This window comes from Bos mutus, chromosome 6, assembly GCF_027580195.1.
Source record: "Bos mutus isolate GX-2022 chromosome 6, NWIPB_WYAK_1.1, whole genome shotgun sequence".
In the NCBI taxonomy this organism is placed as follows: Eukaryota; Metazoa; Chordata; class Mammalia; order Artiodactyla; family Bovidae; genus Bos; species Bos mutus.
In genome coordinates, this window is record NC_091622.1 from 55,510,378 (window position 1) to 55,535,600 (window position 25,223).

The following is a 25,223-nucleotide window of genomic DNA, read 5'->3' on the forward strand; positions in this document are numbered from 1 at the left end:
CGTTTGTGTACACTATGAATAAGAAATCTATCTATAAAAAGACATACACAGAAATGACTTTACAATATTGAAAAGATCTCCACCATCAAGGTATGGCCTTAATTTTACAAATGACTTCTCCAAAATCCTACATTAATTTCTTCTCTGCTTAAGGCTCCAGAAACGTAACTCTTAAACTCATTTGACTACAACCTATGAAAACCTAATTAAGTACGAACATGCTATCTGGTATCTTGTAAAAAATTTTCATGAACCTCCAAAGGTAAAGAATATTCTCTGGATTTAGGCAATAAAACAATATTTAAATACCTTGGTGAGATGGAGAGAACAAATAAATGGATACCAAGGGGGAAAGGGGTGGTGGGAGGAATTAGAAGATGGAGATTGACAAATATATACTACTAATACTATATATAAAATAAGTAAGGAGAACATATTGTGTGGTGCAGGGAGCTCTACTTAATCACTGCTATGACCTGAATGGGAAGTCCAAAAGGGAATGGATATATATAAATGTATGGCTGATTCAATTTGCTGTATAGTAGAAACTAACATGACATTATAAAGCAACTATCTGTGTGGTAATGTGCTAAGTCACTTTATTCGTGTCTGACAATTTGTGACCCCATGTACTGTAGCCCGCCAGGCTCCTCTGTCCATGCGATTCTCCAGGCAAGAATACTGGCGTAGGTTCTATGCCCTCCTCCAGGGGATCTTCCCAAGCTAGGGATCAAACCCATGTCTCTCATGTCTTCTGCATTGGCAGGTGGGTTCTTTACCACTAGCACTACATGCAAAACCCAAAGCAACTATACTCCAATAAAAATTAACAAAAAAATAAATACCTTGGCTATTGCTTCTGTCCATTTTCTTTGCACTTGAGATGTTTCAGCTCCAAATAAAAATGCACGTTCTGAGGGTAAATAAATCTCAAAAGTAAAGATGGGCCTACAGGACATAAGAATAAAAAGGTACTGCTGGTTATGTGTGGCTTTTATAAGAAAAAAATTACACAAAGATCAAGTCTTTAATTAAATTCCTTTTGAAACCTGAATAATAGTGTGAGATCTATCTACCACCTACCTATCATATTTTTCTGTTGCTGGTTTGTACTTTATTCAAATGAATTAAGTGGAACACACTGGATCAGACACAAAGAATATTCTTCTGACTAACCACTCTGTGTATGGCATGACTTTGCTGATACCCTGATGTGGCAGGGGGCTCTCTTTCTGTCTCATCTTCCCTCTGAGATCACTCCTTCTTTATTCCAACCCCCTGTTCAAAGCAAACATTGGCCAAACAGTTCTCTAAATAGTTCTCTTCTCATCTTCACAAATTTTCCCTCCATCATCTCAACCGATGTCAAAATGTCATCTCCTTAGTATACATAAAAAGAGGGTAATATCCCACATCTTGAATTTTTCCTTCATTGCTCATCCGTAGCTCCAAGTATTTCTTGGAACACGTTAAGTATATATGTTCAGATCAGTTCAGTCACTCAGTCATGTCCGACTCTTGGTGATCCCATGAACCGCAGCACGCCATGCCTCCCTGTCCATCACCAACTCCTGGAGTTTACCCAAACTCATGTCCATTCAGTTAGTGATGCCATCCAACCATCTCAACCTCTGTCGTCCCCTTCTCCTCCTGCCCTCAGTCTTTCCCAGCATCAGGGTCCTTTCAAATAAGTCAACTCTTCGCATCAGGTAGCCAATGTATTGGAGTTTCAGGTTCAACATCAATCCTTCCAATGAACACCCAGGACTGGTTTCCTTTAGGATGAACTGGCTGGATCTCTTTGCAGTCCAAGGGACTCTCAAGAGTCTTCTCCAACACCACAGTTCAAAAGCATCAATTCTTTGGTGCTCAGCTTTCTTCACAGTCCAACTCTCACATCCATACATGACCACTGGAAAAATCACAGCCTTGACTAGATGGACCTTTGTTGACAAAGTAATGTCTCTGCTTTTTAATATGCTGTCTAGGTTAGTCATAACTTTCCATCCAAGGAGTAAGCGTCTTTTAATTTCATGGCTGCAGTCACCATCTGCAGTGATTTTGGAGCCCCCCAAAATGTCAGCCACTGTTTCCCCATCCGTTTGCCATGAAGTGATGGGACCAGTGCCATGATCTTAGTTTTCTGAATGTTGAGCTTTAAGCCAACTTTTTCACTCTCCTATTTAAAGAGGCTCTTTAGTTCTTCTTCACTTTCTGCCATAAGGGTGGTGTCATCTGCATATCTGAGGTTATCTATATATTTCTCCCAGCAATCTTGATTCCAGCTTGCGCTTCCTCCAGTCCAGCGTTTCTCATGATGTACTCTGCATATAAGTTAAATAAGCAGGGTGACAATATACAGCCTTGATGTACTCCTTTTCCTATTTGGAACCAGTCTGTTGTTCCATGTCCAGTTCTAACTGTTGCTTCCTGACCTGCATACAGGTTTCTCTAGAGGTAGGTCACGTAGTCTGGTATTCCCATCTCTTTCAGAGATCCACACAGTCAAAGGCTTTGGCATAGACAATAAAGCAGAAATAGATGTTTTTCTGGATCCTTCTTGCTTTTTCAATGATCCAGCAGATGTTGGCAATTTGATCTCTGGTTCCTCTGCCTTTTCTAAAACCAGCTTGAACATCTGGAAGTACACGGTTCATGTATTGCTGAAGCCTGGCTTGGAGAATTTTGAGCATTACTTTACTACAGTGTGAGATGAGTGCAATTGTGCGGTAGTTTGAGCATTCTTTGGCATTGCCTTTCTTTGGGATTGGAATGAAAACTGACCTTTTCCAGTCCTGTGGCCACTGCTAAGTTTTCCAAATTTGCTGGCATACTGAGTGCAGCACTTTCACAGATTCGTCTTTCAGGATTTGAAATAGCTCAACTGGTATTCCACCACCTCCACTAGCTTTGTTCGTAGTGATGTCTCCTAAGGCCCACTTGACTTCACATTCCAGGATGTCTGGCTCTAGGTGAGTGAGCATACCGTCGTGATTATCTGGGTCATGAAGCTCTTATTTGTACAGTTCTTCTGTGTATTCTTGCCACCTCTTCTTAATATCTTCTGCTTCTGTTAGGTCCCCACCATTTCTGTCCTTTATTGAAGGACATCACCATCTTTGAACGAAATGTTCCCTTGGTATCTCTAATTTTCTTGAAGAGATCAATAGTCTTTCCCATTCTGTTGTTTTCCTCTATTTCTTTGCATTGATTGCTGAGGAAGGCTTTCTTATCTCTCCTTGCTATTCTTTGGAACTCTGCACTCAAATAGGTATCTCTTTCCTTTTCTCCTTTGCTTTTTGCTTCTCTTTTTTCACAGCTATTTGCAAGGCCTCCCCAGACAGCCATTTTGCTTTTTTGCATTTCTTTTTCTTAGGGATGGTCTTGATCCCTGTATCCTGTACAATGTCACGAACCTCCATCCATAGTTCATCAAGCACTTGATCAGATCTAGTGTCTTAAATCTATTTCTCACTTCCACTGTATAATCATAAGGGATTTGATTTAGGTCATACCTGAATGGTCTAGTGGTTTTCCCCACTTTCTTCAATTTAAGTCTGAATTTGGCAATATGAGTTCATGATCCGAGCCAGAGTCAGCTCCCGGTCTTGTTTTTGCTAACTGTATAGAGCTTCTCCATCTTTGGCTACAAAGAATATAATCAATCTGATTTCAGTGTTGACCATCTGGTGATGTTCTTGTGTAGAGTCTTCTCTTGTGTTGTTGGAAGAGGGTGTTTGACTATGATCAGTGCGTTCTCTTGGCAAAACTGTATTAGCCCTTGCGCTGCTTCATTCTGTACTCCAAGTCCAAATATGCCCGTTACTCCAGGTGTTTTCTTGACTTCCTACTTTTGCATTCCAGTCTCCTACAATGAAAACAACATCTTTTTTGGGTGTTAGTTCTAAAAGATCTTGTAGGTCTTCATAGAACCATTCAACTTCAGCTTCTTCAGCGTTACTGGTCAGGGCATAGACTTGGATTGCTGACATTACCTAAAAACAAAAACTCAAAATACCCTATATTAAACTGATCGTCTTTCTTTCTCTTTCTCACCCCACACCTATTGCTATCTCCTTAACATTCCAGTTTATAGGCATCACCATCTGCCTCATCAAGAAGAACAAAACCTTGGAATCTTAATTTATCCTTCCCTTTGACATCAGCATTTCATTCAGTCACACACTGAATGCTACCAGTTCAACCTTAAGAGTCTCTCAACTCACTGTTTTTCTTTTTAATTATTTGCTCCTCTAGTTACACTCTCAGTAATTATATTTTTTGCAACCTGATGGATTACAGCACACCAGGCCTCCATGTCCATCACCAACTCCTAGAGTTTACTCAAACTCATGTTCATTGAGTTGGTAATGCCATCTAATGATCTCATCCTCTGTTGTCCCCTTCTCCTGCCACCTTCAGTCTTTCCCAGCATCAGGGTCTTTTTTTTTTTTTATGGTAAGCCATATTAAACTGTTTAATCATTTATAATAAAAGCACTATTAAGATTAAAATAATAAATCAACAAATAACCAGTTTTTTCCTCAAAAAGTTAGATTTACTGGAAAACAATAGTCATGTACTGGTCATTATGTGATAATAGTAAAATGTTTCAGTATTTCATATAATTTTATATAAATAACATAGCTTTACAAATCTCTTCCCTAAAATACTATGTTCCTTTATCAGTTTTATAACTGATTTTTGCACATTTTAATATTTATATTTTTCAAAAATTACATTACAAAATGTGATAAGAAACTTTCATACCAAAGATCTTAAAGGGTCAATTTCCAAAAGTCCTCACAGAATCCTACTAAACTATTTGTGAATCAACTATGTTAAATAATGTAAAATACTGTCTACTCTTGAAAACTTTTTTGAGACCATAAAAATGTCAAAATAGATTTAAGAAATTTAGTATTTCAATATGCTATTAAATATGCATAATTTATTTTATTGTGAACATTACCACTGCACTTTTTTGTCATCTATTTTAAGCATGATACATTTAGTGAAAGCCTACATTCTGTCATTAAATCACTATATTAAATGGTGAGCCAATCATAAAAATTATGGGACTACATGTGCAAGAATGGAATGATGTAAACTTACTTAAAATTTGATGTGAAGATGTCAGCCTTTCATATTACCTAATGAAATATTTTAATTTTCCCACTTTTTAGTGAATTCCCTAAGGAACTTTTAGAAACTGAAAAATGAGTAGGCTTCAGGAAACCACCAAACTCTTCTGTAAGAAGCAACTGAAGAAGTGAAATGATGATAAAAACACTTATTAGCTGGTATGATACATATCAGAAAATACTTTCAGCTCCTACTCATTTAATGATAGACCTACCCAGTATTTAAACAGAAGTCTTCTTTGTGCACAGCCAGGCAGATGACTTCATTGATATTAATGGTGCCATTAGGCGTGGTAGACTTATCATTTTCATAGTAACTCAAGAAGCCTCCTTCTAGAACACACCACTTTTTATTTGTCTCTAGGAATTTAAAACAAAACAAATAATAAATTGAGCTATACCATAAATCAAAATTTTAAATATATGGTCTTAAATAACTGGATTCAAATAAATGGATGTATTAGTTTCCTATTTTGTATAAAGAGCATGATACTGCTGCATGGGATATAAAACTGTCATACTTAATGCTCTCAAAAAATTTACAACCTAGTAGAAAGGGATGAACAAGACAAAAATAACTATGACACTGATGACCAGAGAAACAGGCAAATCGATAAAGAGACCACTGCAAAACAATGCTGAAATGGTAAAGACTGATGTCTATACAGAGTATTAGGAAGGGAAAATGTAGGGGAAAAAGCATTTGTGGCTGATGTTAGGTAGGTATGCAAAAAACAAATGTCCTTAATGTCCTGTTTAGTAGCAGTGTAGTAGCTCAGCTGTGTTGGACTCTGCGACCCCATGGACTACAGCCTGCCAGGCACCTCTGTTCAAGGGATTCCCCAGTCAAGAATACTGAAGTGAGTAAGCCATTTCCTTCTTCAGGGGATCTTCCCTCCACAGGGATTGAACCCAGGACTCCAGCATTGCAGGCAGATTCTTTACCAACTGAGCCACCAGGGAAGCCCTACTGCCCTGTTTAGAGGATTTGAAATTTATCTTTTAAGAGTTCAGCACACTATGGCCTGCAGGCAAAATCCAGATCAACAAATCCAGATCAAATGTTTTGTAAACAAAAAGTTTTACTGTGAAAGGGCCACACCCATTCATTTGTGGATAGCCTGAGGCTGCTTTCTTGCAACAAGTGCAGAGACCATCTGACCTGCAGAGCTTGAAACATTTACTATCTGGCCCTTTTAAGAAAAGTTTGCTCAACTTTGCTTTTAGAGTTGATGGTAAGCCACTGAAATGGTTTCATCGGAAGGAAATTGCAGGTTTAAATTCTACACACTTATTTTCTGTGAAACATAGATGTGAGAAGGTGAGGCTGAAGGCAGAAGACCAGTTGGGACACTCTCAAAAGTGAAAGATGAAGACCATCCAAGGCAGGCAGTACTACAGTGATAGTAAGGATAATGGGTGGGTAAGGGGGAGAAGGGATGATAGGAAAGGATGGGGACCATAGAGACAGGGAGGAGGGGAGAGAAAAATGCATACATGCACTTGTGTATTCTAAAGGGATAAAACATTTATTGATGGGACATAGGGAGTCAGAGAGAGCTTATTAATGGTTATTAATCATTTTTAGCTTTGATTACAAGGTAGGCAGAAATGCCTATTTTTACCTAAAAGAAAATGAAGTAGAAACAGTTTTAGTGCATGTAATCCAAATTTCCTTGGATATGCACTAAATGAAAGATATCTCCTAGAAATTCAAGTAGGAATACCTATTAGGAAGATTACCCCGTGGATTTGAATCTTCAGGGCAAGGAACAGCCTCAATAACCAGAAAATCTTTAGAGTACAGGCCACAGTTGAAAATGCACAGCAACCGAGGATAACATCTTAGGGAACTTAGGGAACAATGGATATAGAAGGGTTCACAAAGGCAGTGAAACAAATGAGAAGAGACAGTGTATAAACAGAAAAGGGGGGAGCATTTCAGAAAGGAGTAATTACCAACATTAAATACAGAAAGAGTTTCAATAAAATAAGGGCCGAAAATATCAGCTGGTCTTCCAAAAAGGAGGTGACTGCCTGTCCTTTAACTGAGAATTCTGTTTCTCTCATCCTCATTTGAGGTGGGCCCTTCAGAGATCAGACCCATTCTGAAAGGGAAGCTACCCTCAGACTGAAGTGGTAAGGAAAAACTTCACGCGAATTACGGCTTTTGAAATAGCCATTTATATGGAAAAGGTGTGTTTCTAAAGTAGCAAAAAATGCACACTGAGCTACCAATCATTCCATAATTCTGAGAAAGAACTGTGTGAGCAAAGTCATGGGAAGGGGAAACTGTCAAAAACCTATTTGGCCAAAGAAAGAGAATGAAATTAGGACTTTGGGAACAAGACTGCAGGCTCACGGCAGAGGCCAGGCCCCAGGAGTCTTACATGATAGGTATTTCAGAGTTTACACCTTTCTCAGTAGACAAGTGGGAGACATTGGAAGGTCTTAGACAAGTGTCAAATGCATGATCCACAAAGTAAATGTAAATGCAGAACCTAATTATGCTAATTCTAATGGGAAACAAATGACAGACCTCTTGAAAAAGGTGAGTACAAACTCATTTTAAGTTAGAAATATGGGCTTGAGGAGATTTAACCTTGTAGCATCATCACCATAATCCTTGATGAACCTCATTTTTTTTAAGTGAAAATAGGCCAGAGGTCAGACAAAACAGGCATAGATATTACCTCTGAGGATTTATAACAACAAAGCTGTGATAGGAAAATTTGACATTTCTATTCATCTGGGAAGCAATCAGAAAGCTTTAACAAAACTACATTGGATGGCATTAGTCTGCTTGGGCTAATTCAGAGAGGACATCCTCTCTGCTACAGAACAAGTTTTACTGCTTAATCAGTTACCAGAAGATGTCTACCAAAAGCAAGATTGGGGCCACAGAATGGACAACTCTTAGGACACAAGGTGTTTATAAGACAAGAGGTTGTGTTTATTATGGTGGTTGGATTAGCTGGAAGGGTTGTTCTTTCCTTCTATTTAAACTGGACATTTAGATCAGGGAAGAAAAACATTAGTGCAATTTACACATGCACAGATAAAGAACTCCAGAGGTGACCTACTGAAATAGTCCTATGAATATTACTAGAGTTATGGTTAACTCTAGAGTTAACCATATAACTAGCGTTACTAGCCTTGACTAGACGGACCTTTCAATTCAGTTCAGTTCAGTCATGTCCAACTCTTTGAGACCCCATGAATTGCAGCACGCCAGGCCTCCCTGTCCATCACCAACTCCCAGAGTTCACCCAGACTCACATCCATTGAGTCAGTGATGCCATCCAGCCATCTCATCCTCTGTCGTCCCCTTCTCCTCCTGCCCCCAATCCCTCCCAGCATCAGAGTCTTTGCCAATGAGTCAACTCTTCGCATGAGGTGGCCAAAGTATTAGAGTTTCAGCTTTAGCATCAGTCCTAAACTCAAAGGCTAACTGGAAACCAGAAGCAGTTGTGTACATGGATACCTGTGTGTCTCTGCTACCTTCCTCCTTGTCCTCATCCTCTTACCATCATGCATATGTGCCATATGTTCTTCTATACATCTTATATGCATTAACTCATTGTATCCTCAGAACAACCCTATCAGGTCAGTTCTATGATTATGTACTCCTTTCCTTTTACCCTGTTCATGGGTACAAGATGGTTGATGGACTTTACCAACATCACATAAATACTCAGCATCAGAGCTGGGAGTAAAACCCAAGCAGTCAACTAGGGAAGGTACCCTTCTATCTACTTCACAACCTCCCTGTCTGTGCCTGATATATGCTTGAAGCATATATGTCCATTGTTTAAATGTACCAGGGTACATTAGAGGTCGTGCCTTCAAATACATATGTGCACAATAAATGAGAGATAGTTCAGGTTAAACTATTATTTTTTAAAACCATAAAGTTGTTTCCTGATGAAGAATTTCCCAAACTGATGGCATTCAGCATCCACAGGAAATAAAAATATGCACTAGGACTCCTTTCATTTAAAATATTTCAGCCTTGAAGAAACATTTTTAAACTATGCAAGCTAGGCATTTATGGAACAAAGGATCTTCAAAATTCCTCAATACTAACCCATAAAATTAAATATAAACAGATAATACATAGTTTCTAGTAAACCGTATCAACCACTTTCTTTTTAAAACTCAAACACTGTCAACAAATCAAGGTAAGATACCAAGGGGAAATAATATGGTTGAGGGGAGAAAACAGAAAACAAAATCAGGAAGCTATTATTCAGCTCTACACTTAGGTTTAACAAGAGCTATCAATCTTTCCTTTCATGAACACTAAATTGGGGAGAAAAAGAAAAATACAGATCAGTCTTCATAACCAGAGGCTAGAAGAACTTCAAATCCTGAAAATCTGAACTGACAATTTGAAGCCTCTGTAACTCTCTGAAGGACTTGCATGCATTTTATTCCTTGACTTTTTTCTTTGTTTTTAATCAGTCTGCTCTGTGGCCATCCTGACAAGCCCTGATGGAGTGATGCAGTCCAGATGCTTGCTGTTCAGAGCCAAAGGTGACAACCACACTTTAATCTCTGAATCTTTCCAAATAATTCAATTTTTCCATAAAGCTGGTGCTCAACAGGAGTACCACTGCTGCAGAATCTTGATGGAAAGAGGAAAAAAAAAAAAACCCCACCAAAACTCTGTTTCTTGTTAATTCAACTTTTTCTTCTGTGTTTTTAAGTAGGCTTTTCCTTCCCTGGTGACTCAGAGGGTAAAGCGTCTGCCTACAATGCAGGAGACCCAGGTTCAATCCCTGGGTTGGGAAGATCCCCTAGAGAAGGAACTGGCAACCCACTCCAGTACTCTTGCCTGGAAAATCCCATGGACAGAGAAGCCTGGTAGGCTACAGTCCATGGGGTCGAAAAGAGTCGGACACGACTGAGCGACTTCACTCACTTCCCAAACAAAATGTGTTTTGTGTCAGCACTTATATATTTTTATAAGCAGGTCAAAAAATAGTAACTAATAATTATAAATAGACTTTAACCTATATAAAAATTGTGAATTGCTATATCATACACCTGTAAAACTTATATAATACCATATAGAAACTATACTTCAATAAAAATCTTATTATGTATATATAAAGTAATCTGTGCTTTTACACTAGCAGTAATGTGATTAGAGCAATGCCCATTTATTCAACAAATATTTGCACATGACTAGTTATGTGTGGACACTGTATTAGGCACCAGAGATTTGATGATGCTGAATAAACCAGAGAATGCTGATGCCTCAATAAGCTTTCACTCCAGAAGGAGGGAGAAACAAATCACACAAGGATCCAGTTCATGCAATGAGAGCCACAATGGAAACAAGCAGCACACTATGAGAGGGAAGAACCAGCGGTGGGCCCACACTTTAGGAGGCTGCCACAGAGGTGTCTCCGACCAGGAGGCCCTGAATTGATCCGCTAGAGGTGAGAAGCTGTCATGCTGAGGAAAGTGTGCTCCTTGCAAAGTGAACAGCAACTGCAAAGGTCCGGAGGGGGCATGTTGCAGGAACAGACAGGAAACCAGTGTGGCCAGGCAGGTAGGATAGGAAGGAAGGATGTAAGATGAAGAGGGGAAAGCACCAGAAGGTCTTTTAGGTCAGATAAGGAAAAGGGTTATATCCTGTAATGGGAAGCCACTAAATGTACTTGAACAATGGACATGCATGATCTGATCGGCATTTTCAACAATCACGATGTCTGTTTGGGAGAACGGTTTGGAGGGAAGCCAGGGAAGATATTAACCAGTAAACATATGGGCTGGGGTAGAGGGTATTACAGCCCAGGCAGGACAAGATGGTGACTGGGGTTCAGATGATGTTAGTGAAGATGGAGAGCAGCCAACTGATTCATGGTCTATTCTGAGTTAAAATGACAGACCTTGCTGATATACTGGATGGAATAAATGAAGACTATCAAAGAATACCTTGCTGTTAGACTATTAGATTGTTTTCCAATGAAATCATTTCTGTGTGCTCCATAGTCAAAGTACATATCCCTTAAAACAGAATGCTTCAAAATGAGAAAACATCCCTAATGAAATTATAAATATGGAGAATGCACTGGTTTCTGTTTTTTGAAATAAATTTCAACAACAACAAAATCCATAGTTAATTTATCTTTTATTGAAACATCAATTCAGTTCTCAAGGTGATTAAGAAAAGCAATATATTTCAAGAAAACAGTAAAATGAATTGATGTTTATAAATATTATAACCAGAATTGTCAAAAAATAACTAGAAGCTTATTTTTAGTCTGCAGAATACTTATGATATATTGAGAAGCTTTAGGAAGAAAAGTTCATATTTCAGATTTCCTTCCTATTTCATTTTTGTATAAGTGGTTAGAAGGGTAGATTAATATATCCTGCAATTTAGAAGAAAAATTCTAGAAAACTTGTACACTTCTTAACAAGTACATTAATTGCCCTGTTATTCAATTATTTTAATAATTGCTATCATCATTTCACAGATTGTTCTGGTACTTCTTCCCTCTTGATCACACAACTTTCAACTATTTAAGTATTAAATACTGATAAGGAGCAATGGGAAGATGAGAAAATCTCTAAAATTCATCATTTATTATTGGTTACATTGAGAAAAGTAAGACATGGAAATAAATTTGCTGAAAAAAAAACAAAAAAACCTAAACTCAAAGAATAAAGATGCTCTGCCATCTAGTGTCACCTGGTCATTACACTGACCAAAGCCAAAGTCATACAGTAACAATTATAACACAAATCAAATGCAAAACTCTGCTTCATGCTGAGTTCCTCCACTGTTCACGTGAAACCAGCATAATATCAACCATCCTGCAGAGCTTTTATGAGAATTACAATTAACATATAGAAAAAGCCTAAAGCAATGCCTTACACATAGTACACGCTCACTAAAGGCGAGCTACTGTTTACAGGTTTTTGTTGTTTAGCTACTAAGTTCTGTCTGACTCTTTGTGACCCCATGGACTGTAGCCTGCCAGAGTCCTCCATCCATGGGATTTCTCAGGCAAGAATTCTGGAGTGGGTTGCCATTTCCTTCTCCAAGGGATCTTCCCTACCCAGGGATCAAACAAGGGGCTCCTACATTGGTAGGCAGATTCTTGATTACTGAGCCACTGCTGCTGCTGCTAAGTCGCTTCAGTCGTGTCCAACTCTGTGCGACCCCATAGATGGCAGCCCACCAGACTCCCCCATCCCTGGGATTCTCTAGGCAAGAACACTGGAGCGGGTTGCCATTTCCTTTTCCAATGCATGAAAGTGAAAAGTGAAAGTGAAGTCGCTCAGTCATATCCGACTCCCAGTGACCCGATGGACTGCAGCCCACCAGGCTCCTCCATCCATGGGATTTTCCAGGCAAGAGTACTGGAGTGGGGTGCCATTGCCTTCTCCGACTGAGCCACTAGGAAAGGCCAAAAATCTAATAAAGTATAGTTTATCCCAGTATAACTCTGCTAAAGGTTATAATTTTCTTTTTTTGGACAAATAAAGCCTTTAATTGAAATAATCACTTCAAATGTATGAAGATCAGGATTAACACTCTAAAGTGAGTTTTTCATCCTATTATTCCTCTGACCAAGTAATATGGTTGGATTTTACCACTAGGGAATTAATACCTGCCCTCCGAGTCTCCGAAGTCCACCATCAACTGGCCTGCATAACTTAATCTCTCTTAAATTCTTTCTGTTCTAGTAAGACAGAGCGCATTATATTCTTCCTGCCTACTTTCTAATATTAGTTTGAATGTATATAATGTTAGCCTGTGTCTTACTCATTTTTGTTTTCCTAATGCCCAGCAAATGCCTGACACAAGGAGTGAAATGGATAGATAAATACCCACTATGATTCTTCTAAGATCAACGCCACAAGCCTACAACAGGTTGTTAAATCAATTAGTTCACATCATTTTTTGAAAACCATGCTTAAGCTTTATTTTACTTACACAGACACACACAACTACAATCAGAACAAACTCAACTACTTGAGACCACTTAGTATGCTGACAGAATATAAATCAAAGACTTGTCCGTTCTTCCTACATGTTGACATTTATCTATATTATCTCCCCAGCTGGGGGGTCTGTCCCGAAGGGAAGGGGCTGAATTTCACATTTCTTTGGAATAACTCTTAAATCCTGAAGCAGAATTGGTTGTCTCTGAGGTAGATGTCAGAGAATTCTGCTGAGAATTCGCTCAGCATTCCGAACCAGTAGTAAATTTTTGCTGCAGTGCATGAAATAATACCTGTGCCTGGAAACATTTATAAATCCTCAAAAAATAAATATTTATCTACTGCAAGATCAAATCTAACATCTCAAGGGGAAAAATATCAAAACTTAAACCTAATTGTTTTGATAATGAAATAAAATTTTATCAGATGACAAAATCTAAAAGGAGCAGAAAAGATACCTTCAAGCAGTTTTTTTTCTGAAGAGAGTTTAGAAGCACCAGCAGGAGCCTGATACAAAAAGTCACAGAGGAACGTAGACTGGGAGGACTCTTGATTTAATCGACCTTCAGAATATATGTCATGTTGAGGGAAATCTAGAAAAATTACAGAAATACCACATCTGAAATCTGAAATGTAAACAATTTTCCCTTGGCTTATGAATATGTTGATGAGTTCTGAGATAGAAGAAAAACTACTTCAAATATACTGCAGAATAAAGACACAGAAACATTTATTTTGCTTTGCATAAAATTTGCAAATAAGCACTTTGGTTGTGTTTATTATTCATACATGAAAACTGGATTTAATTTTAGTGAAAATGATTACATGGGATTAACTATTTTAATCTTCCATTTAGATGATTAAAGACAAATAAAAGATTGATTTCCTAAACTTTTCCTTGAAAGCAAATAAAACATGGGTCTTAATAAGCATCTTCTGTCTTTCTGACAATTACATTTTCTTTTCATTTGAATGGTGTTTCTGTTTTGAGAAATTTACAGATTTGCGCTGCAGTCCTTTTAAGGATCTATCAGGAGAGACCAGGTTCATGAAGGCATGAGAGGGACTAACCTGAGAACTTGTTATGGTAGAGAAATTCCATCTGCAGACTCTGCCCTGCCTTCTTGGCCAGCAGATAGGGGGTGCTGTGCTCAGGATCACCTGTTGCACACATGACATCTGCTCCACTGAACAGCAAAGCCATTGTTTCCAGAACATCTGGTTTCACCACAGCAGCACACAGAGCCTGGTCAATAAAAGAAAATACAACTTCTAAGTGAAGAAGATATAATTCTAGCAATTAAAATGCAAGAAAGTCTGCCAATTCGTTTATGAGATGAAGTTTGTATTTCTTTTTAACAAATCTAATAATTATTACGCCCTGAACTAACCAACAGGTAACAAAGGCCTGGTTTACATGAATTTAAATTTCAACAGAAGATCACCAAATGTCTATTCATTTTTTTATTGCAGTGATGTTCCAAATCTTCAAATCCATTATATCTGCCGTGGAAGATATTTTCTATATTTTACATACTATGATAATGGCAATGCTCAGAAACTTCAAAATACTTCAAATGCAGTAATGAAGTATCCACTAAATATTTTGTTTGCATGAATGTTTCTGCATGCGTGCTAACTCGCTTCAGTTGTGTCCAACTCTTTGCAACCCTATGGACCGTAGCCCACCAGGCTCCTCTGTCCATGGGATTTACCAGGCAAGAATACTGGAGTGGGTTGCCATGCCCTCCTCCAGGGAATCTTCCCAACCCAGGGATCAAACCCATGTCTCCTGCAGCACTTGTTTTGCAGGTGGATTCTTTACTGCTGAGCCACCAGAGAAGACATCAGTCTTGGCAATGATTTTTTGGATATGATAGCAAAAGTGCAAGTATCAAAATCAAAAATCAAGTGGAATTATAGCAAACTAAAAAACTTCTGCATAGTGAAACAATCAACAAAATGAAAAGTTAACCCACAGCACAAGGGAAAATATATTCAAACCATATATTGCATAAGGGTTAGCAACCAAAATATACAGATAACACATGCAACTCAATTAGAAAGAGACAATCCAATTTAAAAAATGGGTAGAGGACCTAAATATACAGTTTTCCGATGAAGACATCCACAGAGCCAACAATTTTTAAGCAGTATCTCCTCAATAAAGTAATTTTTAAAAATTTTTCACTGATGTGAAGAGTACCATTTTTAAGAAGCCCAATGTGGTAGTAAATCCTAACAGACAGACATCCCTATATATCTTGAAGAAGAAAGAAACAGCTAGTAATTAAAGTCAAGCTTATCTAATATCTTAGCTCAGGGTATCTATATGGTGTGGCAGAAAAAATCTCCTTTGGGGTCATCAGTATTTACCCTTTGACAAGATTCCTGTCATTATCAAAAAGAGAGAATGCATTGGGGGGAAAATATGCCCTAGTTCTCCAATCTTGCCAGTTACTTCCCCAAATTCACAACTTACTATTTATGTACTTTTTATCGGCCTCTGGTACATAGAACTAGATTAATTATAACCCTTGGTTATACCTTGTTATCACTATTCCATGCATGTCTAGTATAAATGGTCAGTTATTTTCATAGAAATTAGCATCCGTAAAAGTATCACCCTAAACAAAACTAAATGACGTAGCAGTAACCTATATATTATTGCGCACCTCTGTCCCATCTCTCTGACTCTCCCCTACCTTATGTATAGATTCTGCATCTTGCATTTATTGTACATCATTGCTTTAAAATCAATTGGTGGCCTCACTTTACTAATACCAAAGATGTATAAAGAAGCAATAACCTAATTTATGGTAACTAAACCAATAGAAGAGAAATATAAAACAGCTGTATAAATCTTATAATTTCTAGAGAAGAAGTGAAAAGGTCTTCATTTTCGAAAATTTTCAGCATAATGCTCTTTACTTGGGGATGCTTATCCAATAAGCATTGACACTGAATGCATTTTAAAGAACTGAGAACCGTGAAAGCATACTCTAGTCATAGAAAAGTGTATGTTTTCAATATCTATACATAGAAGAACCTTCTGACACACAAGAAATTGAAGCAGTTGATTCTTTTTTAAAAAGGAGGGCAAGATGTTAAACAAATTCTTTGCTAAAAGAGCAATATAGAATGGTCACAAGAAGACCTAGAATCACTCAGCCGAAGGCAAAGGACACTTGTAATCAAGGGCACTAAACAAACTACTGTTTGTAACAATAAACTGAGTAAATGAAGTTCATTTTGTTGACACCAAGTCAGCAGCATACGAGCTGAAGTTATTATGTTCAATATCCTGTCCCTAACATGGGGAACGTTGTTCAAGTTTTAACTGGGGTGGGTGTACATCAGATAGAAACTTCAGTGAGGGAGGAAAAGTTTACTTGCTGTTGATAATGAATCCTCAAGTGAAATGAAGGGAAAAGATCTAAGGCGCAATGTTACAAAAGGCAATAAAATTAAACAATAATTTTATGAAACAGCAAAATTTTGAAAAATTTTTTGAAATTTTCAGAAGTTTCTTTTTTTAAACATGTTTTCAAAACCCTTGGTACACACTTAAAAAGACCTTAACATCCATGTCTTTTGTTACATTTCACTGGTTACCTTATTTAATTCTTCCTTGGTGAGAGACGCCAAAAGGGTTTTTCTGAATCTTCCTTCTTTGTACTTCTGAGTGATAAAATTTTTTCTCTTTTCTACTGAACAGTCCATGTGTAATTCTTCATCTTTTTGAAGATTACCAGCCCAAAAGTCATTAGCTCTTTTGTTTCCAATGACAATGAAAAGCTGAATTATCAAATAATTACAAAATGTATCAATTTAAACAATATATTTGAATCTGCAGAAAACTGAGTCACACGACAAATTAAAGCACAGTTTAGTGTAAAATATGCAAAAAATCCAAAAAAGACCCAATTTTTTTCTGGAAGATGCAGTGTGAAAGCAGACAATATTTCTATTTAAACAGCCTAGCTGCTCTTAATAATGGTAAAAGATTAGCTAGAAAAGAAACTGCAAGCAACACAAATTGCAGCAAAAGCATTATTACTTTTTGAAGCTAGCTCACATTGAGACAGATTCATTTAAAATGGCTGAGTAGGTGGTCTAATATGGTTGACAGCATTACACCCGAGCACAGAATAGATGCAGGAGACAACAAGTTGGACAAAATCACAGTTAATGACAGAGTATGGCCGAGATAAAGAATAGTCAATTTTGCCAAATGTTTGCATTCACCACTCTGATATTTTATCCATGCTGGGTTAAAAAGAAAGAGTAAATTCTGGCTTTAAAAAGAGCTGCCAAGCCTTTTAAAGTAGTTATTACCATTAAAGCTCCTTGCATTTTTTATTTTTATTTTTAAAGTAACTACCTCATTTAGGAAGCATTCTGAAAGTTAAGGTAGAAAGTTACTACTATACAATAGGCGATAAGCCATTTTTAATACTGTGCTGAGATCTTGATCAGAGAAATCCTAAAGTAACCTCACCCCGCCACCAACTGCACATTTCCTCCCAGATTCTCGCTGATCACACCACAGTCAAGTCAGACTCACCTCAATGAGCTCATTGCTCCAAATGCTGGCATCCATTTTCAGACTTCTAACCTTGGAATCTTTTGGTCCTAAAGATCTATGTTGCCCTGTAGACCAAAATAAATAAATTAATTAATTAATAATAATAATAATGATAATAATTCTCTTTGAATTTCTATGTACATGTATTTTACCATTAAAAAGTATGTATGTATATATACATGGCAGTCTGTATTAACATTAAAACACATGGACATCACCAGATGGTCAACACTGAAATCAGATTGATTATATTCTTTGCAACCAAAGATGGAGAAACAAAAACAAGACCTGGAACTGACTTTGGCTCAGATCATCCACTCCTTATTGCAAAATTCAGACTTAAATTGAAGAAAGTGGGGAAAACCACAAGACCATTCAGGTATAAATCAAATCCCTTATGATTACACAGTGGAGGTAAGGAATAGATTCAAGGGATTAGATCTGGTAGACAGACAGCCTGAAGAATTATAGACTGAGGTTTGTAACACTGTACAGGAGCCAACGATCAAAACTTGCCAAAGAAAAAGAAATGCCAAAAGTCCAAGTGGTTTCTTCCTAAGGAGGCTTTACAACAGCTGAGAAAAGAATAGAAGCTAAAGGCAAGGGAAAAATGGAAAGATATACCCCACTGAATGCATAGTTCCAGAGAATAACAAGGAGAGATAGGTAGAAAGCCTTCTTAAATGAACAATACAAAGAAATAGAGGAAAACAACAAAATGGGAAAGACTCCAAATCTCAAGAAAATTGAAGACATCAAGGGAACATTTCATGAAAGAATGAACATGATAAAAGACAGAAACAGTAAGGATCTAACAGAAAGCAAAGAGATTAAGAAGAGGTGGCAAGAATACACAGAAGAGCTATAAACAAAAAAAAGGTCTTAATAACCTAGATAATAATGATGGTATGGTCACTCACCTAGAGCCAGACATCCTGGAGTGTAAAGTCAAGTGGGCCTTAGGAAGAATTACTATGAACAAAGGTATTGGAGGTGACTGAATTTCAGCTGAGCTACTTAAAATCCTAAAAGATGATGCTGTTCAAGTGCTGCACTCACTATTCCAGAAAATCAGTAGTGGCCACATGACTGAAAAAGTCAGTTTTCATCCCCATCCCAAAGAAGGGCAGTGCCAAAGAATGTTCAAACTACCATGCAGTTGTGCTCATTTCACATGCTAGCAAGGTTATGCTCAAAATCCTTCAAGCTTGGCTTCAGCAATACGTGAACCAAGAACTTCCAGATATACAAGCTAGATTCCAAAAAGGCAGAGGAGCCAGAGATCAAACTATGAATATTCCCTGAATCATAAAGAAAGCAAGGGAATTCCAGAAAAACATCTATTTCTGCTTCAATGAGTACACTAAAGCCTTTGACTGTGTCGATCACAACAAACTGCGGAAAATTCTTCAAGAGATGGGAATACCAGACCACATTACCTGCCTTCTGAGAAACCTGTATGCAGGTCAAGCAGCAACAGTTAGAACCGGACATGGAACAATGGGTTGGTTCCAAATTGGGAAAGGAGTATGTCAAGGCTGCATATTGTCACCCTGCTTATTTAACGTACATGCAGAGTACATCATGTGAAATGCCAGGCTGGATGAAGCTCAAGGTGAAATCAAGATTGCCAGGAGAAATATCAGTAACCTCAGATATGCAGATGACACCACCCTAGTGGCAGAAAATGAGGAGGAATTAAAGAGCTTCTTGATGAAGGTGAAAGAAGAGAGTGAAAGAGATGGCTTAAAACTCAACATTCAGAAAACTAAGATCATGGCATCCAATCCCATCACTTCATGGCAAATAAATGGGGAAAAAATGGAATCAGTGAGAGACTTCATTTTCTTGGGCTTCAAATCACTGCAGATGGTGACTGCTGCCATGAAGACACTTGCTCCTTGGAAGAAAAACTATGGCAAACCTACACAGTGTATTAAAAACCAAGATATCACTTTGCCAACAAAGGTCCATATAGTCAAAGCTATGGTTTTTCCAGTAGTCATGTACAGATATGAGAGTCTGACCAAAAAGAAGGCTAAGTGTCAAAGGATAGATGCTTTTGAGCTATGCTGCTGGAGAAGACTCTTGAGAGTCCCTTGGACAGGAAGGAGAATCAAACCAGTCAATCCTAAAGGAAATAAACCCTGTATAGTCACTGAACGGACTGATGCTGAAGCTGAAGCTCCAATACTTTGACCCCCTGATGTGAAGAGCTGACTTATTGGAAAATACCATGATGCTGGGAAAGACTGAAAACAAGAAGAAGGGGGCAACAGAGGATAAGATGGCTGGATAGCATCACCAACTTAATGGATACGAGTTTAAGCAAACACCAGGATCTAGTGAAGGACAGGGAACGCTGACGTGCTGCCAAATATGGGGTAGCAAAGATCTGGACACAACTAGGCCATTGAACAACAACAAGAAATATATGTATGTCTGGATTAATATATCTTTTCAACTTAAACTATTACCTACTTTTTTATACCACAGTTGTTGCTAAGTCACTTCAGTCGTGTCTGACTCTGTGCGACCCCACAGAAGGCAGCCAACCAGGCTCCTCCATTCCTGGGATTCTCCAGGCAAGAATCCTGGAGTGGGTTGCCATTTCCTTCTCCAACGCATGCATGCATGCTAAGTTGCTTCAGTCGTGTCCGACTCTTTGCAACCCCATGGACAGCAGCCCACCAGGCTCCTCTGTCCACAGGATTCTCCAGGCAAGAATACTGGAGTGGGCTGCCATTTCCTTCTCCAATACCACAATAGTGGAAGTAATCAAACAGAAATCATAACCAAAAATAAGAAAGATTATGGAAATCACCTACTCAGTCATGTCCAACTCTTAGTGACCCATGGACTGTAGCCCACCAAGCTCCTTTGTCCATGGGGATTCTCCAGGCAAGAATACTGGAGTGGGTTGCCATGCTCTCCTCAAGGGTATCTTCCCAACCTAGAGATTACGCCCAAGTTTCCCCACTGCAGGTGAATTCTTTACCATCTGAGCCACCAGGGAAGCCCATGAATAATGGAGTGGGTAACCTGTCCCTTTTCCAGGGGATCTTCCTGACCCAGGAATTAAACTGGGGTCTCCTGCATTGCAGGCAAGATTCTTTACCAGCTGAGCTACCAGGAAGCCCTTTAAAAGTATGTATTCATGTATATGTGTTTATGTGTGTACATGTATGTATGTGTATACATACATAATTTTTTCATTGGTAATTGACTAGAAATTTTAAGTCACTTAAAACTTTATAATGGGTCTGTGTAAATTACATATATGTGAATACAGATATCATCCCTTACTCTTAAAAAAAAGACTAGCAACATACTAGCTAATGAATGTATACTTAAAAAATCCAAAGTGGATTCTTTATTCTACTATTATACCTGGAAGAGAGTAACAGCCCAAAATTCTAGTATCATCAATTTAATTCTGCTGTATAAATCATCATTCAGACTTTACTGGGCATCCAGGCCTATGTCAGACTCTTTCTAAGCTGAGGAGAAAAGAACACAAAACATCATTTTGGTCTTAAGGATTTTCTGTCTAATGATCATGAGAAAGTTCATTCCTCTCTGTACATTAGGTAGGTTCCTTTCCTCCCTTCTCTGAGAAAAAAAATACTTAGAGCACGATGCCCTAGAATTCCCATGGCAAGACCTAGCATAGGTTTGCACTTACGGAGACTACAAAAAGGCAATACTAAAAGGAGTAAAGCCCAAAGGCAGGCAGGAAGAAAGGATGCTGGAGTAGCCCAAGATTCTGAGTTGAGGCAGTAGGAAAAGAAGTGAAGTGGAGAACAGATTTAGAGATACTTAGAAGGTAAAACCAGTATGGAATCTGGTGGGCTTTAAGGAAAGGGGAAGGGTCAAGAGGGACTCTCAGGCTTGAGTGAAGGGCAGAGTAGATGACTTCTGATCAAGATTTGTAATATAGGAAAATACTCAGTTTTATGTAGTGAGCTGGGAAGCAGTGAGAACTCCACACTATCATGTTCACTTTGAGGTATCTTGAGCAAATCCAAGTGGAGACCCTAGCAGGAGATACAGGAGTATGGTTTCCAACAGAGTAAGAAACACCTGCTTAAAAAGACTGTTGGATTCAAATGATAAATAACATCACTCAGGAATATCAGGATGAAAGAGATCTGAGGATACAACCCAAGGCAACACATGTTTTAGGAGCAGGCAAAAGATGACCAGAAGAGCAAGAGCACACTAAGAGAAAATGGCCTGCTGGAAGTTGAGGAAGGATGGAAAGTCACGGAGAGGCAGACTGGTCAAGAATGTCAAATACTCCGGAGAGTGCAAGGAATATAGGAACTGACCATATAGAAACTGAGAGGGAAAATACACTGGTAAATGTGTATTTTTATTGGAAAATATTTTTATTGGAGGTGAGGCAGATGAAGACTGATTACAGGATGCTGATGATATAGTAGGAAGTTAAAGAAATGAAAACCTGCATAAACTATTACTCTTGAAAGTATCTTCTCTATGAAAGGAAAAAGGAACAAGAGAATTACATCTAAGGGAATAATAAGTTTTCAGAGATCTGGTGTTAACAGAACAGAATTATGCAAATTTACATGCTGAACCAAATAAACCATAGTTGAATATGGCTGTCCCTCAGTATCTCAGAGGATTGATACCAGGACTCTCCACAGACACCAAAATCCAAGTATGCTTAAGTCCCTTGTGTAATATGGCCATAGTATCTTCATATAACTTATACACATTCTCTATTATATTCAATACTTTAAATCATCTCTAAATTACTTAAAATACATAATACAATATAAATGCTAAGTAACAACTACAGGTACATCCAAATTCAAATTTTGCTTTTTGGAATCTTTTTCCAATTACTTTTGATCTGGAACCCGTGACTGTGAAAGACCTACTGTACTTAGAGAGTGAATAAGTGATGGGGTAAGGACTCAGAGAAGAGAGGAGAGAAAGGGAACATAAGAAGACAGAATAGCCTTGGACAGACACTATCTCTTCCAGTGAGACTGGAAAGAAGAGGTTGGGAGAAAATGCAAAGTCAAGGAGGATTAACTGAGGCTATTTGGTTGCTATTGATGTAGTTGATCCGCTTTTGAGAACTCCTACCTCAGTAGGATGAGAAATGCGGTAGCACAGAGCTCTGGAAGACTCTGAAGGGTTTGAAGCAACTGTCCTGTCTTTGCTCTGTCTGAGATAGGAGCTCTTCCTCTGCATTGTCTCAATGAAACCTGTGCTCAACTCTATTGCTATCCTTATCATAGTCTATTAAAATAACTATATATTTCTCCAGGATATGTCATATTTTATAGATTTAACTCCCAGGACCAGCACAGTACCTGGTAGAGCTAAAGAGCTGAGGAAAGTTTGCTAAGTCACTTCAGTCGTGTCCAACTCTGTGTGACCCCATAGACGGCAGCCCACCAGGCTCTCCCGTCTCTGGGATTCTCCAGGCAAGAACACTGGAGTGGGTTGCCATTTCCTTCTCCAATGCATGAAAGTGAAAAGTGAAAGTGAAGTCGCTTAGTCGAGTCTGACACTTAGCGACCTCATGGACTGCAGCCCACCAGGCTCCTCCATCCATGGGATTTTCCAGGCAAGAGTACTGGAGTGGGGTGCCATTGCCTTCTCCAGAGGAAAGTTTAGGTTGTAACTAATTTCTCCAAGATCTCCACAGTCACATACCTAAGCTAGGGTCCATTCCCTTCACTCACTTGGACAGCTGCCTTACCTCCCAAATACGAGATGTCAAATAGTCCATAAGGTTTAAGGTCACAAGGAGAAAACAAGTCACAACACTGGTTACTTTCATAAACTTCAACATGCCTGGAAAATGCTTCTATATAATAATTCTCATTGTAAGAGAGAACACATCTTCTGTAACAAGATTAGAAAGCAGAGCAGCACTGAAATGTGAAAAATACATCTTACAAAATATGATTTGGGAAAAGGGACAAATCATACGAACAGTGAGTGTGTTCAGGGTGCATTCTGAAACACATTCATCCCAAATCTGAAAATTTCAGTACTGTCTTTTAAAAATCCATACATGGTCCAGTAGGCACACACACAAAAAATGATTACATGCTTAAAAATCAATTTTTATCTCTAAGCCATGCATAAGAGAAGTATAGAATGATATTTCTAAATTTGATTTAAATGTAATAAGCTTTCTCTGCTTTTATTCTTCATAGCCATTAGCTGGGACACAATATATATGACACTAAAGAGCTTTCAGTGCCGATGTGCCACCAAACAGCGATGAGCGTAACTTATCACTAATTACCTGCACACTTCTTGCAGATGACAACACAGAGATTGATGGAGGCCCAGTCAGGATCTGGGGCTTTACAATCTGCACAGCTCCTGTTGGACTCATTGTACCAAATCTTCTCAGCTACTTCATAATCAGAGAGAGTTTCTGCTATTGATTGCTGCACAGCTTCAATCCACTCTTGTTTCTCTTTTTCAGACTCAGCTGTAAAGCTGAAACAATTAACATTTCTGCATTATCGATCTCCCTTGTAAAGGCCAATTAAGCAGTATGTTCAGTTTGTATATTCATTTCACTCACAAAGGAGACAGCAGCTGAAAAATATGCCTTCCAGGCAGTTGCAGAGTCTTTTCTGTTAAAAACCATCTCATTGATAAATCTATTTTTTTCCTTTAACTTTCCACATTGCTTATGACTTTGTTTACCTATCTTGAGCCAAAATTAACATACACATTTTTCTGACCAGGATATAAAAATCACCTTGTTAGGTCAAAAGCTTAAAAGTGAGGCCATGTTTTCTAAGCAGTGGTTACATCATAATCAATAAGAGACTGGCAGAGTTTCAGGACTAAGTGGGTTATTTTGCCAAGAAAATATGCCATAGTCTGAAACTAAGTTATCAAAAACACCCACTAGAAATTTTGATTTTTTTGTCTTAAAAATAGATTTTTTTAATTGGAAGAATGTCCAGATGGCTTTCAGAAACTGAGAAATTGAGAAAGTTTTAAGTGATTAGTATTCTAACAGAATGCTAACTCATTTTTAGCCTCATTCCTATTTATTCCAATTCTTAGTGCTTATTGAGTACCTGAGTGAAAGAATAAAAACATTAAAACATGAGTTCACTCCTTCAAGAAATATTTAGAGAGTACTTATAATACGCCAGAAAATGTGCTATACACAGTGCCCCAAACTCAGTCAATGGCCCATAGAACGATGCTTCACACTACAATTTTCTGTTCTGAAGATGAAAATGCTTTGAGATACAATGAACATAACAGAGGACTAATATATCCTACATAATCTATAGAGAAATTCAGTGGCCTCCATGGATTATATTTTTTAATCACTCCAAGTTTCATTATCACTATAACATCTATAAATTCTTTAGTGGTCTCTTTTCTGCTTCTCTACAGAGATTGGTCAGAGCCCACAGGATACAATGGAAAATAGGTTGGTCCCTGTCCCTGGTTCCAGGTGTATAGTTCCTCAGATCCTTGGAATCCCCTGAGTGGCAAAAACC

General features: G+C 38.3%; 1 protein-coding gene across 5 annotated transcripts in view; it reads right to left on the reverse strand.

The window, feature by feature from the left end:
• The window catches only part of ARAP2 (ArfGAP with RhoGAP domain, ankyrin repeat and PH domain 2), a 188,209-nt gene that overhangs the window by 99,558 nt on the left and 63,428 nt on the right, over positions 1 to 25,223 (reverse strand). For all 5 annotated transcript variants that reach the window (XR_011464504.1, XM_070372253.1, XM_070372252.1 and 2 more), the window contains 7 exons: positions 23,993 to 24,192; positions 17,677 to 17,762; positions 16,725 to 16,907; positions 14,181 to 14,355; positions 13,568 to 13,702; positions 5,360 to 5,504; positions 846 to 948 (listed from right to left, as the gene is read on the reverse strand). Coding sequence is in view for 4 of the 5 variants with exons in the window: in XM_070372253.1 (XP_070228354.1) it covers positions 846 to 948; positions 5,360 to 5,504; positions 13,568 to 13,702; positions 14,181 to 14,355; positions 16,725 to 16,907; positions 17,677 to 17,762; positions 23,993 to 24,192 (1,027 nt within the window). In the remaining variant the exon portion in view is untranslated. The remainder of the gene's footprint in view (positions 1 to 845; positions 949 to 5,359; positions 5,505 to 13,567; positions 13,703 to 14,180; positions 14,356 to 16,724; positions 16,908 to 17,676; positions 17,763 to 23,992; positions 24,193 to 25,223) is intronic.